This window comes from Temnothorax curvispinosus, unplaced genomic scaffold (genome assembly GCF_003070985.1).
Source record: "Temnothorax curvispinosus isolate PA1 unplaced genomic scaffold, ASM307098v1 QBEX01010681.1, whole genome shotgun sequence".
NCBI lineage: Eukaryota > Metazoa > Arthropoda > Insecta > Hymenoptera > Formicidae > Temnothorax > Temnothorax curvispinosus.
Window position 1 is genome coordinate 356,701 of NW_020220461.1, and position 14,412 is coordinate 371,112.

At 42.1% G+C, this 14,412-nt stretch overlaps 3 protein-coding genes across 3 annotated transcripts in view; 1 reads left to right on the forward strand and 2 right to left on the reverse strand.

Moving 5' to 3' along the window:
- LOC112460629 (serine-rich adhesin for platelets-like) overlaps nucleotides 1–6,506 on the reverse strand; it is a 117,119-nt gene extending 110,613 nt beyond the window's left edge. The window contains exon 1 of the mRNA XM_025025415.1: nucleotides 6,101–6,506. The gene's annotated coding sequence lies outside the window, so the exon portion shown is untranslated. The remainder of the gene's footprint in view (nucleotides 1–6,100) is intronic.
- A 2,352-nt stretch (nucleotides 6,507–8,858) lies between these two features.
- LOC112460637 (reticulon-4-interacting protein 1, mitochondrial-like) lies at nucleotides 8,859–11,736 on the forward strand. Its single transcript, XM_025025425.1, has 8 exons — nucleotides 8,859–9,347; nucleotides 9,718–9,958; nucleotides 10,063–10,208; nucleotides 10,336–10,485; nucleotides 10,567–10,856; nucleotides 10,927–11,112; nucleotides 11,230–11,407; nucleotides 11,485–11,736. Exons 1-8 carry the CDS (start codon nucleotides 9,300–9,302, stop codon nucleotides 11,686–11,688), a joined length of 1,443 nt encoding a protein of 480 aa, XP_024881193.1. The 5' UTR covers nucleotides 8,859–9,299; the 3' UTR covers nucleotides 11,689–11,736.
- Nucleotides 11,737–11,898: 162 nt separating this feature from the next.
- Nucleotides 11,899–14,376, reverse strand: LOC112460638 (flap endonuclease 1). Its single transcript, XM_025025426.1, has 8 exons — nucleotides 14,071–14,376; nucleotides 13,796–13,898; nucleotides 13,516–13,682; nucleotides 13,299–13,408; nucleotides 13,034–13,237; nucleotides 12,731–12,949; nucleotides 12,473–12,658; nucleotides 11,899–12,391 (listed from the first exon to the last, which is right to left on the reverse strand). The coding sequence occupies exons 1-8, from the start codon at nucleotides 14,150–14,152 to the stop codon at nucleotides 12,320–12,322; spliced, it is 1,143 nt and encodes a 380-aa protein (XP_024881194.1). The 5' UTR covers nucleotides 14,153–14,376; the 3' UTR covers nucleotides 11,899–12,319.
- Between the last annotated feature and the right edge of the window lie 36 nt (nucleotides 14,377–14,412).

Genomic DNA, 14,412 nt, shown 5'->3' on the forward strand with positions numbered 1-14,412 from the left:
TCTCTCTCTCTCTCTCTCTCTCTCTCTCTCTCTCTCTCTCTCTCTCTGGATAGCGCGCTCCCTCACTTGCGCCGACCCTCACACGAACCCTCCTCATTCGAGAGAGAGAGAGAGAGAGAGAGAGAGAGAGAGAGAGAAAGAGAGGATTTCCACCCTGCCGCGGCAACTCCGGGCGGCGGCGGCGGCGGCGACAGGGGAGGAAAAGCGAGTCGCAGAGCCAAGGATGGGGGCGAGTATGGCGGAGGCCAGAGGGTAAGGGTGAGAGAGCCGGCAGCCCTACCTTAACAAGTAACAAGGGTGGAGAATTAATGAGAGAGGGCGCTCGGGCGGACACTTGTGGCTACCGTCGACCCTGGCTATCAAACCGACGCACCACCGAGCCACGAAAAACCCTCGAATTTAGCTCACCTTCTCCCGTCGACTTCTCTAGTGGTTGAAGAAAAAAAACGAGAGAAAAAACGTTCCGTTCTCAGCCTCGCGGCGAAATTTTCGGGGAACGATATAACGAATCGCCGACACGTGTACGCGCCGCTTGAGAGGAAGTTACGGGGAGGTTCCGCGCGAGACCCAGGTTCTCGCTAGCTCGCTTCCGGAATTTTAAGGGGAATTGTTCGCCCGCACGTATTTTAAAAATTTTAGGAAGGTCGGTTCTCCGACGCGCCCCGAAAAAGGCATATCGGAACGATATTGCAGCGAGTCGAATTATAACCGACAGATGTTCCTTGGACCATATCGATTATGAAAATATTATTGTAATCGGATATTTTTCCGTCTGTATGTGCAAAATGTGAAACTGCAGATGTAAATCCGCAATCCTTTTGATAACTCGCATTATATTTGATATTATGCTAAATAACGGCATAATACATTACATATACAACCGTATACAACTATTATACAACAATGATTTAGAATAATGCAACAAAACATTGTTCCTCATTAACAGGTTTAGACAAAAATCAATTTCTCATGCGACAGATATTATAGTTATATACGAGTTTCTCCAAAAATATGTAAAAGAATGTCGCGCTCGTTCTTTCCAGATGAGAATCCCGCTGCTTCGCTGCACGGGGTTACGCCAACCGACGAATAAGCTTACACGCACACGTCGGCGATGTCCGCCGTCAGCGACGTCGCGGCGCGTAACGTGAATTTTAATTAAAGCAATTAAGCGTGTGTCCATAGCTAGTCGCATTAACCAAAATGCGCGAGCCGGCTCGCGCTAAAAAAACGCGACAGCGATGTGTCACACGAAAGGGTGGACATCTGGCCTATCTGCACCGTTCTCTCTCGGCCACCCTCCGTTCCCTTGTCCTGCTGCCGACCCCACGAGCACCCCCCACGCTAATTTCTACTTACCCGCATAGTGGCGGCCGTGCCTTTATTTTAATTAACACTCAGTGGATTAGTCACCCCGGCGTGCCGGCTCGAAGCTGTTTTCGCGACCCTCCAACTGGCGAATATCGAGGGTAAAATTGGAACATTTTTCACGTAAGCATGATTACTGATCATGCTTAGATTAATTGTAGTTTTTCAGTTACGAGTGATGTTGGCACGGTTATATTTATATTTTAAAATCTTCAATTTTACATAATAGCTAATTCTTATACAGGATTCCAAATCGTATTGATATCGGAAAGAATATTTAATTCTTTATTCAAGCGCGACAGATTGATATTGCAATCGATGATCTAAAATGATCTTCTTGTGCGACTGCAGAAAAAAAATAAGTATCTAATATGAGGAATTTCCTGATTAAGATAAGATCATTATACATTCTAGTTAATAAGCGTCAGACATTCTCGAAAGTGATATCTTTCCAACTGTCTACAACATATGAAAAAGCTTCTCATTTAATTGCGTCCCGAAGTAGAGAGATTGAAGACAAAGAAAAAAAATCGAAAACCGGAGGAAGCGCACGTTTCAGCGATGAGATGGGGACGCAAAACTGGATGCCGATGCGGGGAACGAACGACGAACATCGGTGGGCCCGAGAGCTCGCTCGTATCGTATCGTAAAAATCGAATGTTTCCACAGCGTAGGTGAGTGAGAAAGAGTGTGAGAAAGAGTGAGAGAAAGAGAGAGGAGGAGAGGGAAGAGAGAGGGAGGGAGGGAGGGAGAGAGAGAGTGAGAGAAGAAGAGAGAGAGAAAGGGAAAGGGAGCAGAGCGTGGCGGAGGCACCTTTACGTTCGTAGACGTGACTCCAACACCGGCTGCGGAAATATATGGGGCCGTAACGGTCGCCGCTGCCACGGGAAGCTCGAGCGGAGGAACTGAACGAGGAACTGAAGTAGCGGCTAGAAGAGGACGGAAGACGACGACGACGACGACGATGACGACGACGTTGGGAGGATGGGAGTTCGGAACGAGGGAAACGAGAGCGTTGCGGAGAACGCGAAGCTGGCTCCTCTGGCAAAAGCTGGAACGAGAGAGAGAGAGAGAAAGAGAACGAGAAGGAGAGAGAGAGAGAGAGAGAGAGAGAGAGAAAGAGAGAGAACGAGAGTTATGGAAGCGTTAGAGGGATGGGAAAACCGCCCACGATGTGTGCGTGTGAGAACGAGAGAGAAGGAAAAACAAGAGAGGGCTGGAATGGAACGAAATGGAACGTGGATATACCCTCCGTCGCTGCCATCGCCGACGCCGACGCCGCCGACGCCTCGCTGCTTGTCCGTTGGCTCACGGGACCCTCCCGGCTGGCTCCGCGACGGCCCTCGCGACCCTGTTATTTGCATACGCTGACCTCCTTTACCGATTTCCATGGCCAAACAGAAGCTTCCCGCGGACACGGGATTTTATTCCCGTCGACTGCTGCCGGCCTTCCTACTATCGCCAGCTACATAGATCGACACTTGGCTCTGGCGCGATACTGACTTGGAAACGACGTGAAAGTTCAAGACACGGGGTTCTTTGCGTGAAGAAATGCACGCACTCGGCAAAATTAAGATAGCGTGCTTCAGAGAGTTACAGCCAAATGCCATTAAGAATTGTAAAAAAATATATTGAGTGTTCTAATAATTTCTTCATGTCACTAAAAATTTTAACAAATTCCATTCGGGTATGTTTAAGAAGAATCTACTAATGCTACTAGATTAATCTAATCTACGACAGAAATGTTAGTCGCATTGGTAATCCCTAAGTAAATCTATAAAACGATAAAACAAACCCAAACTTCTAAAAACTATTTTCGATAATACGCCATAATAAAATTAAATAAATGTATGTAAGCAATAATAATATGTCTACGTTACATATTAATATTCCTCTATCACATTATATTCGCTCATCAACGCTCCATTATTATAAAGTTCGCACTTTTATCGGGCCCGCGGGCTAATAATTTCGTCAGACCGCCGCGCCGCCAGCATCAGCAGCTTCCATTTATTTACGGGATGCGCGCGCGGCGGGGCAGAGGGGACGAATGGCGAAACGTTTTATATACGCGCGGTGGAGAGAGAAGTCTCGTTCAGAATCAGGCCGAGTCGCCGGTGCGCGCTCATTGTCCCGGGTATGAACAATGAGTTACCGGCGCCTTTATCGTCGCGGCGCCGCAAGACGCTCCGTAACGAGACGGCGCGATGGGAATACGAGATTGTCGCGTGCGTTTCTGCGTCCCGCGCGTCACCGCACACGCGCGGGACGCATACACGCATACACGTATACGCGCGCGCGCGCACAGTGCAGTCAGCTTTTTGGCAGTCGCGCGATACCTCATATTCGCCTCGTCGCCCCTTTGTCGGCGCGGGGGAACGGGAAATCGTCGTAAGCTGAATACTCGCGACAATAAAGGATCCCGTACGCATGTACACGCGGTTAGGGACTCTATTGCCTGGCGTATTGCATACCCAACACACGCGAACCCCACGTGTACGCGCACGTACACACACGTGACGTTTTTGTAGGCCCTTCTCGTGCATTTCGTTGCGAATAAATTCTCTCGAAGTATAAATCACGATAGGCAAAGGCGTTTTTTTAGGCCCGATACACCCTATCGTCCGCTCACGGTCCGATCAAATATTCTTTCATTGTTTATTCTTTCAAATCGTTCGTTGCTGAAGCGAGACCGGACCAAAACTTGAGCGTTACCCATAGTGTGGATACGTATATTATAAATAATGAAAGAATATTTGATCGGACCGTGAGCGGACTATCAACGGACCGATAGTATCGGGCCTTATTAATGTGGAGAAATGTAAAATTTTGAAATCTCGATTTCACGTTTTATTTCGACCAGGAAGATCAACACGTTTTAACTCGGAGTGGACTTCTTAACGAGAATTTGAAAAAACATTGTAATATATCAATTTTGCTCGAGAGATTTATATTAAGATGAAAGTTGTGCTTGTGAGAAATTAACCGGAGACCATCATTAACTTCCTTATATCTATTTATTTCAATTATGGATTACGCGAATCGTTTTTCTCCGTTTTTTTGTTACAGTGTAGATCGGCACGAGGGTGTCGCAATTAATATCTCATTCTGTCTCAATGCAACGCACGTCGATTGACGCCGCTGAATTAATTGATATTTGAAAGTTCGGTGAAAGTGTGTGTCCACTGTAAATCACGCATGCCGATCGCCATGCCGTTAAAGAGACATTTAAAAGCGCGGGCGTGCATAGTAAAGCCGGATTCCTACTAAGCGAGCGAGCGCGAATGAACGCGAATCAACAACTCGCTTCAATGAACGTGAACGATGTCGCCGCACTGTCGCTATACGTTCATTCGTGTTTGTTCGCGCTCGCTTGGTCCGGATCCGGCCAAACGATATCGAAAACGAGTTAACGATGACGTCGAAAAACAGACTGAGGCAGATCGCGGGATTCCTGTCATTCCTGACGGCATGTGCACGTTTTCCACGATTACGTTCACCGAGCTCACGCGCGCGAACGCGATCGGGCTTTCGGTTACGGCTCATTTCGTCGCGTTTAACGCAATGAAGCTCTCACGAGCGAGCGTCGATGTATCCGTCGCCTCGTGGAGAAGAGACTCCGGATACACGGACGTCAGGACTCGTCCAGGACGTGTCCGGACATCGAACGGCTTGCTAATGCGGGCCCCGAGCGCGGCGCGGAAAATGAGCGTATGCATATGCGCCGCGGTGTACGCCGCCGCCGCCGAGAAAATCGAGAGACGGCTCTCGCGGCGGAAGGTTTAACAGACACGTGGCGCGTACGTAAAAAAAAGAAAATTATCGAAAGTGCAAAATTTACTGCCGAGAGGCGTCGCTCGACGTTACACGCGACGCAATGACGTAAAAGATGAAAATTAAGTATTTGCCGGTGCCGGCTGTGGCGAAATGGACGCAGTCTTCGGAGAATTGACTCTTACGGGAGGAACGCAGCACGCAAAGAACACACGAAAATGTTTTCGAGAAAAGAAAGATACATACATAAAGAAAAAGACTCTTCCTCGCGAAATATAGAGGCATTTCGACGGAAAAATATTTTATATCGCGTGATTTCTTGTTTAAGATCGCAGCTTTGAAAATCACATCTGAAGATGCGCTGCGATCTTCCATGTGCAAGACTAATTATCTTAATATTTTAGATTGGGAGCAGTGAAATAGCGACAATGAAAGTACACGTGAGAATGAAGATATAATAACCGCGGCGCGAAATTTAATGTGACGCGAGAATAGTGCGAACCAATGCGAACTCTATATAGAAAACCATAATAAGAAGATCTCAAAAGATGAGAAATAAGATTCACGATAACATTGCACGATGATCCAGCATCCAAAAAGCCCAATTATGGAATTTTTCAGAAAAGAAGCAATATAACATTTTTAATATCGTCCACAAACGGACTTTACCAATTAACTCGTTATATTTTTTTTTATTAGTATTCATATACAATGCGATTTTAGTGGCACAGTTAACGAAAATTCAACATTAACTTTAATTCAATATTAATGTTTCTTATTTATTTATAGCAACGTACTAAGATCACGAATTCGCGCTATTTTAATTTTCTGCGAACGAAAGTAAATCCCACTTTTCGTCTCATCTAATTTGTTCCGCTGAGCAACAGAGCGTTTGTTAAACCGCAATGAGACGCACCGAATAAATAGATAATTATAATGCAAGGATAATTGTACTCACCATCCTGCGCAGCAGCGTTTGTCCCTCCGCGCCAATGGCTGCACCCTCGATCTAGCCGTCCACTCGCCCACCGATCGATGGAGAAAAAACGCGGTTAATTACCGCTACGCACATCGATTAATAACGCGATACGTTCGCGCGCGGCACTTGACTCGGCACTACCGACGCGCATTATGCACGTGCGCACGTATGTACACACGTTTACCTTCCAACGTGATAGAAAATACCGCGACACTTTTGCGCCGAGATGATTGAATATCGGATTTGAGAGAACTTAAACCGCCGCCGTGTCATGCACACACATGTATACATATATCTTAGTATGTAACGATCAAACGACACACTCGCGACACTCTTAATGCACTTTACGCACAAGGTTACATATACTCTTTATTTTACACACACGCATTTTGGTACGTCGAGTATCGGTACCCTGTGCGATCGTCACGGATCGCAGATCGCAGCCGTGAGACGCGCGGGTCGATTTACGACATTTATACGTGATTAACGTTTGTTCGATGCTCCGCGCGACGCTGTCGAAATGTAAGTGAGCGCGGACGTACGCGTATTTTTCACTAAAAGCGAACACGGTAGTCGCGCGGGTCAATGTCACGATGACTTTAATTGCCGCGACCGTTCTCGCTGGAACAATCGCACGCGATCAGCAGCGAGATATCAACAACTTGCACGCATTTATATAACGATCCTTTTCAGGGTTGAGAAAACAATGATAAAGAAGATAGAGTAAGAGAGTAGAGAGATGGATCGACGTAAAGAAATGTCTCTGCGTTATACGGTCACGTGTATATGTCGTAATTTACATATAGCACAGTAATATTATATATTACACGTGATCTATGTTAAATCGAAATATATATAATATTAAAACTATATGTAATATAATATATAAAATGTGGCAATTAATATCTTGTAGTCAGGTGAGTTTGTGTATTAGAAGATTAACATTTTCTAAGATTAAAGAGCAACGTTACTTTCTTCGTAATCGTAAATATCAAATATAAAATTCGTAGATATCAAATATATATAAAAATTATTTACTATGATTTTAAATCGTAGATTATCCCGGAACAAGTTTTGAGTGAATAAAATGACCGTTATACCGTTTATCGTCATACTACTGGTTAGATATTTACATCCTTATTTGTATTTAATGAGATTTTATTCTGTTTTATTTTCGACCTGAGAAACACATTCTTAAAAACATTACTTTCTTCTTCAATTAAATACTTAATAGAATCAGAGATTAGATCAAAAGGATCATAATTTTATTCGTTCTACGATTATATTCATACTTTAATTATATTATGCGCAGTAACGAATTTAAATTTATGCGCATTGACTTTATTTATGAAACAGGTTCGACGATATAAGTATTCAAAAAAGTTTAAAACATTTGATAAATATTTTTCGGTATGTTATGAAACATACCGAATTATATATATATTATAGGTATATGAAAGTTTCTATTATTTAAATCAATCTAAAAATAAAATCGAAAATATTATATGTTAAATAGAAAAATTAAAAAACAATTTTATAAATTTTTCAAGCTTATCGAGCAAGAAGTTAATTTGACCATATTTTAGCGTTGTAAATATTCTCCTTTTTAATTTATATAACAAGCTCATATTAAATAACTTGCATATAATCTATTTACTATTGCAGTCTTATTGCTGTTATATTTGCTACGGCAAAAGACACTTTCTAAAAAAAACTATTGTGTGCTGTCATCTAACGATGCATTACTCGAATTTCGCTTGCGTGTACTCGATAATTTTAGCATACCTATTAGTGTTACATGTTTATCCAACGAACTTGACATGTAGCTTTATCTTTTGCATAAATCTTTTTACCGATATATAGTAATACCACTACATACATCGTTACGTTATCGACGGTACTTCATCGTACTTATCGACGAAGACCGCGAACGCGACCATTTGAAATTATCGCGTTTGAGAAAATGACGTACTTATATGCATTATCAAGCAAGAATTCGTACTGAAATTAATCTGGAAAATACGACATCTCTTCGCGCGAATCCTCAGATACGAATATCCTCTCGTTTTTTTTCTAAATATTGCGCTTATGCGCGAGTAACCACCTACTGAGAAATTTATCACATATATTAATTGACAAAGCTGAATTACCGTCCGGTAACGGCACAAAATTGTCAAGTGCCAATCTCGCAAAAATCACGTAGGTACAAAATATTACCATGTATAATTGTAATAATATTCGCGCGCCCTCATATATAATATAAAACATAAATATCTCGATCGTCCTATCAATTCATCTCTTCTCTTTCTTCCTCCTCTCTATCATTCTTTTCTCGAATCTTGAGAAGAGTCGCCATTAACGCGACAAGTCGACAAGTCGTGCGGATGAATAAACGCGACTTGAACGCGACTGCATGGATGACTCACCGTCGTCGCGCGTAGCCGACCGTCACATTACAAGTCTGTGTCTTCCAAAATCGCGTCTTTTCGCGATGACGAAACCACCGCGCTCATTCTCCGGACGTTACTTAATTCGCGCTCGCAAAGCCGGCGAGCCGCCGCGAGCCGCGAGCCGCGACCGTCTCCCCGCATCCGAGAATCCGAGGACTCCGAACCGAACTCCGTGAACTCCGTCACTCCGACCGAGAAGAAGCTCCGATTTAAACGGCGCGATATTCACGGCGTCACGTGACCGCCGTCGCCGGACTGACTGAAGTTGCGCGTTGCGCGCGCGTCGCTCCGGCGCGTTACGTCACGCTCCGAAAGCAAACAAGTTCACGCCGTACCGTAACCGCACGCACGGCGCGAGCTAACCTAGCCCACGTATCCGCGACGTGCCGATGTCGATTTAAAGGAGGGACAGGGATTACAGTCCCCGCCGCGAACGCGACATGTCGGCAGGCGAGCTTAGCTGTCCGATTGAGAGACGTTGACCCGCGTCGAGAGTCGCCAGGATGTTCGTCGACCCGTCATCGCGCTTCGCACCACGAACTTGATATTCTATTTCGAGTCGTACGCAATGCGTTAATCGTTTATTTATAAACGTGCCGCTTCTGCAACTGACGTTTACCGAGGTCCCACGCGCGCTCTCGCGTTATCGTAAAATGCGTTAAAGCTGCAACGTCCCTCTCTCTCTCCGTCGCACTGGTTTTTTTTCCCCCCATTTTCGTGTACAAGTTATGGACGAAGTTTGGTTTCACCTCTCGAATCAGCTCGAAACGTTGCAGGTAATCGGATTTCCCTCAGATCTCTTTATATAATCTTACTTTATACATTTTCAATTATAATTTTTCAATTTGGAACAATTGGAACTGACTCCTATTGCCCTTTGTTTTCAAATTTCATGGAACTCGCGTGACTTCGCAGTGTATACTTAGAAACGACCTATATTTGTGCAATATATAAAATTACATAAGTTTCACGTTTCCTTTTGAACTGAAAGATAAACGTTTTAGTATATTGTGTGTCACTATTATATAAATATTTCAATATTATGTAATATTTTGGTGTCTCAGACTTAATGTGCGAATCGCTTGGCATAAAATATAAATTATTCATAGAAATCTCAGTATACTACACAAAAAAATTTGGGGGAAGGTTCAAGCATCGCTAGCGGCGCAACAGGGACAGCAATGGTGTGCGGCTTGGCTGGCGCAGTTGCAAGAATTTATCCAGCAGCTTTGCGACGAGCAACACGCTCAGTACGCCAAAGACATCGCGCTGGGCATGGCTGCCTCTGTACAGAGAGGGTGGCAAGAAATTCAGTTTCAGTATTACAATAGTCAATGGAACACAATAGATTTTTATCGCCAACTGGGAACCTTGTGTGCTGGTAAAGGTACGTTGAATATTTCAAAAATGTTTCCAACAATGTCACGCGTTTCTGTATGTAGCGCCAAAGTGGATTTTTATCGCACGTATGTTTGTTTATATTCTGTTCAGTGTCGAGGAGAGAAGCGATGTTTTGCTTGACAGGCCTGATGATTGGAACTGTAACCGGCTACTATATCGGCGTAACTTGGAAACCTGCCTCTCGACATGTACATCATATAAAAGCTATTGCCTGCCACCATTATTACGGTATCGAGGTATATATCGTGTATAATGCCTGCGTTTGTTTATTCACATTGCCAATGGGAATAAACAAACGCAGGCATGACATCCTATTACAGTTTTGAGTGTAGATATAGATATCGTGTCTCGTTATTGCTACAGGGTGTGCTGATGATAGACGACTCTGAAATGCCAACGATTAAGAAATCGAACGAATTACTCATACAAGTTAAGGCCGCTTCACTTAATGTTATCGATACAAAGATATGCTCTGGTTACTCTAGGATTTATAGAAGATTACTTAACTCAGGAGTAAGTAAAAACTTTCCCGAACGCCCACCGATATCCGAATACAACGCAATATCGTTGTAATGCACGAACGTATGTATTTAGAAACAGAAAGAACTACCTGTAACTTTAGGGAGGGATTGCGCCGGAGTGATAGTCGACGTTGGACAAGGCGTTATCAACTTCGACATCGGAGATGAGGTATTTTTAGCCGTGCCATCGTGGGCTTCTGGCACGATGGCGGAATATATAATTGTTCCAGAAACGCAAGTAGCAAGACGGCCTAAATCATGTAACTTCGAAGCCTCCGCCAGCCTGCCTTACAATGGTTGCTTGGCGTGGGACGCTTTAGTTAATAGATCTGTCATCAAGGAAGGCAATGCCAAAGGAAAACGGTAATGCTCTTGATGCTTACTCTTAGCTCTTGTATCTGAAATATCAATTGATATAATATTATCGTTATAGAGTTCTCGTTTTCGGCGGAAGTACTCCGATCGGTTGTATCTTGATGCAATTAATTAAGTTATGGGGTGGATATGTAGTAACCGCTTGCCGAACAGACGCCGTGCCCATAATGAGGGCATTGGGTGCCGACGAAGTTATGATAATAAACGAAACTGACATCGAAAAGGAACTACAATTACACGATAAGTACGAAAAAGTTCTCTGCACAAGACTTATAATTATATTTCAAATTATCTTATTTAAATGAAAGAATAGAAAATGTAGTAGTGTTTTTTTAATTATATCGAGCCCATCTTATTACAGGTACGATGCGATTTTTTATACTGATAATCAACCCTTTCAAGAACATATTTTAAAGAAACACTTGTTGCCTCATGGCTCCTATGTATCAACTGTTCCTGAACAATTGACGTCGGACTCGCTGGGATTTATTTGTGGAAGCATATTTGCTGGATGTGTTAGAATAAAATTATTGGTTCAGGTATCGGTTTATTCCAGTTAATTCCATTCCAATTAATAATCATCAACTGTATTACTGACTGATACTTTAAATTATAGTACATGTTCGGATTTAACATGCATCAATGGAAAGAAGGAGCAAAGTTGAATGTCGCATATTTGCGAACATTGTGCGAGCTGACCGATGCGAATCAATTGCAAACGGTTGTGGACAGGGTGTACGCGCCATACAATATCGAGCGAGCGTTGCTCCATGTCTTAGATCCAAACTCTATTGGTAGTACGATTATAACGTTTCAGTGACAGTATCATTGGAAGAAATTTATATCGCGACTATATATCTTTTGTACATAACAGTGTATAATTTTTGGCGGCTATTGCCGCCAATCATTGCCGTATACTGTTAATAAATATTTACATCATTGCAAACCAAGAAATGGTAGTTCAAACATGCTTGGTGCTACAATAAAGACTGATGTGATATAATGAATAGACATAGAATACTTTCTAGAATCCTTTTCTAAATTCCTTGCCAAGTTATATTAATAAGAAATGAAATATATAATATATGATGAAGATACATGATAATGACAATATATATGATGATACTGATTATCCGCTTGAATTTAAATGATGTAACAATGTTGTTTGTTAAGATTTTTATAAAAACATGCTGCGACAGATTATTGTTGAACGCTCGCTATGATACATTCATAATATATATTGTACATGAATATTGTATATATTTTGCGAAATAAATAGAAAAAATTATACTATGGTTATATTAGTTCGAGACTGCAATTTGCATAGAAATTTATAAAAAAAAATTAACGCGCGACATGTGTATAAGACACTGTGCCGAAATAGCATTTTATACAAGACACGAGTACGCTATCATTGTTGTATATTTTTTGTCAAATTTGTAAAATTACTCTCACTTTGCTTTACCGCGAAATTTGCTGTTACCTGCCTTCGTCTTTTTAGCCGGTGTCTTTTTTTCTTCCGCCTATAATAATGTGTAAAGAAAATATCTTATTTAATTAAGATTCAGAGATATAAAATAATAATAGTTCGAGAAATATCTCACCTTCCTTTTTGGAGTCGGAGTCGAGTTTGGCAAAACTTTGAAGAACGAGTCCAATCGGCCCTGCGTGGACGTATTTCGGGCCTTGTGAAGTTTCTTTGCTCCATTTCTAACCCGTTCTTCGTTAAACTGCTTGTCACCACATAAATACTTCACCAGACCTTCTTCATCTGGTTCGGACCATTTTAGCTTGCAAGATAAAAGAATATTCAGTATATTTGATTTACGTAAGGAAAAATTATTCGGTATAAAAAACAATACCTGAATGTCATCTGGATTCGATACTTCTGGTTCTTGAAACAATAATCTTGCCTCTTTGTAATTCCAATCTTCCGGTATGGGATATTTCTTGGTATCTATATTGTCAATAATCTTTTCAAGGTTTCTATGATTTTTTATCAACTCTATTGCCCTTTTTGGGCCAACGCCTCTGATACTATTTGTATAATCACATCCCAACATAATACAGAGGTCAATGAACTGTAAATTATGTATTATTTCAGAATAATGAATAAACTTGTAATAAAAAAATCATTGTTGAGTAAACACAATCTGAATGCACACCTCATCATGATTCAGCTCCAAACCCGCTAGAACTTTATCGAAATGAATCTCCTGTACGGGTAACTTCCTGGCTTCGCTGAAGGTTAAGCGTCGTAGTAGCACATTGCAGCCAAAAGTGAGTGCGTCCATATCTTCCGTAGCAGTAGCAAAAACTTTACCAGCTTTCACTAAAGCGGCACACTGAGCTTCGGCCTCGCAAGGAGCCTGCGCAGGAAATATCCATTAGGAATAAATAAAGAAACTGCGATTTCACATAAATGCTTACATCAATATAAGGTATGCCCATTAACCGAAGTAATTCTTTAGCTTCCTCAGCGTGAGTTTTCGTAACTTTAACCAATCTCCTATTAAACTTGTCTATAGCTTCCACATTTCCTTTAATAAAAAAATAACTATAATAATCTTTTGCAATCTTCTTACATAGAACATAATGCATTATTTTCAGAGTATTATTACAGCAATAAAGATATATATGTCATTACCATCTTCTTCAGCAGCCTGCAGGAGTTTCTGTGCTTCATCCCTCCTTTCAGCTCTTTTGGCTAATTCTCCACTTTTCAGATTTGGTGGTTTTCCATCAAATACGTACACAGGCTTTACTCCTTGCTCCACCAAGCGTATGGTACGATAAAATGTACCCATTAAATGGCTGCGTAACAAAATTTATGTTGCCAATTAGTTTTTATCTTAATTTTCTGTATTATTTGATGAAAATCAGATAAAATTTGTAACAAAAGATTGTTGTGCAATCAAGAAATATACCTGGTTGTTTCGCCATCTACGGTCGTGAGCTGGGCTCCTTCACTGCGCACAGCTATAAGAAACTGATACAAACACATGGATGCGTCGATAGCTATCTTGCGACCTGAAGCCAAATAGAAGAAATAACATTAAAAACAAGTTCGATAATTGATTGTAACATGAGGATGCAGAATACAGATAGTAAAATTTTGTCGCCAAGATACGAAGATCGTGTCGATCGTGGTTCTCGGTCAAAGGCACAAAATCAAACGCAAGACAGACAAGTAACCACATACCGAAGTAATGCTTCAATTCTCGCTCTTTGATAGCTTCCGGAGCAATGTCCGCTATTAACTTTGACAAGCCTAAAATACCCATGTCGGCGAAATGTCATGCACGTGAAACCGATAACTGCGTCATACAGACATTTTCTGAGAGGCGAATGTGCTTCCCGCCAATTTCCACAAGACGAACGAGGTCTGAAGGTCTGAACTGGTCTGAACTGAAGTAAGTTGCGTACGATGTCGCAGAACAATAAGCATATGTTGGCAATCGTGGAGAAAACACTGCCTTTAGCAGCTATTCACGCGCCTCTCAAGCATCAAGCATCACACTTCATGTCACTCAAGCTGGGTTCG

Coding starts and splice junctions, on each gene's coding strand:
- LOC112460637 (XM_025025425.1), top strand. CDS start 9,300: ATGGACGAAGTTTGGTTTCACCTCTCGAATCAGCTCGAAACGTTGCAG. Junction 9,959..10,062: donor AACCTTGTGTGCTGGTAAAG/GTACGTTGAATA, acceptor TATTCTGTTCAG/TGTCGAGGAGAGAAGCGATG. Junction 10,486..10,566: donor GAAGATTACTTAACTCAGGA/GTAAGTAAAAAC, acceptor GTATGTATTTAG/AAACAGAAAGAACTACCTGT.
- LOC112460638 (XM_025025426.1), bottom strand. CDS start 14,152: ATGGGTATTTTAGGCTTGTCAAAGTTAATAGCGGACATTGCTCCGGAA. Junction 12,950..13,033: donor TGGAGCTGAATCATGATGAG/GTGTGCATTCAG, acceptor CATAATTTACAG/TTCATTGACCTCTGTATTAT. Junction 12,659..12,730: donor CGAATCCAGATGACATTCAG/GTATTGTTTTTT, acceptor TTATCTTGCAAG/CTAAAATGGTCCGAACCAGA.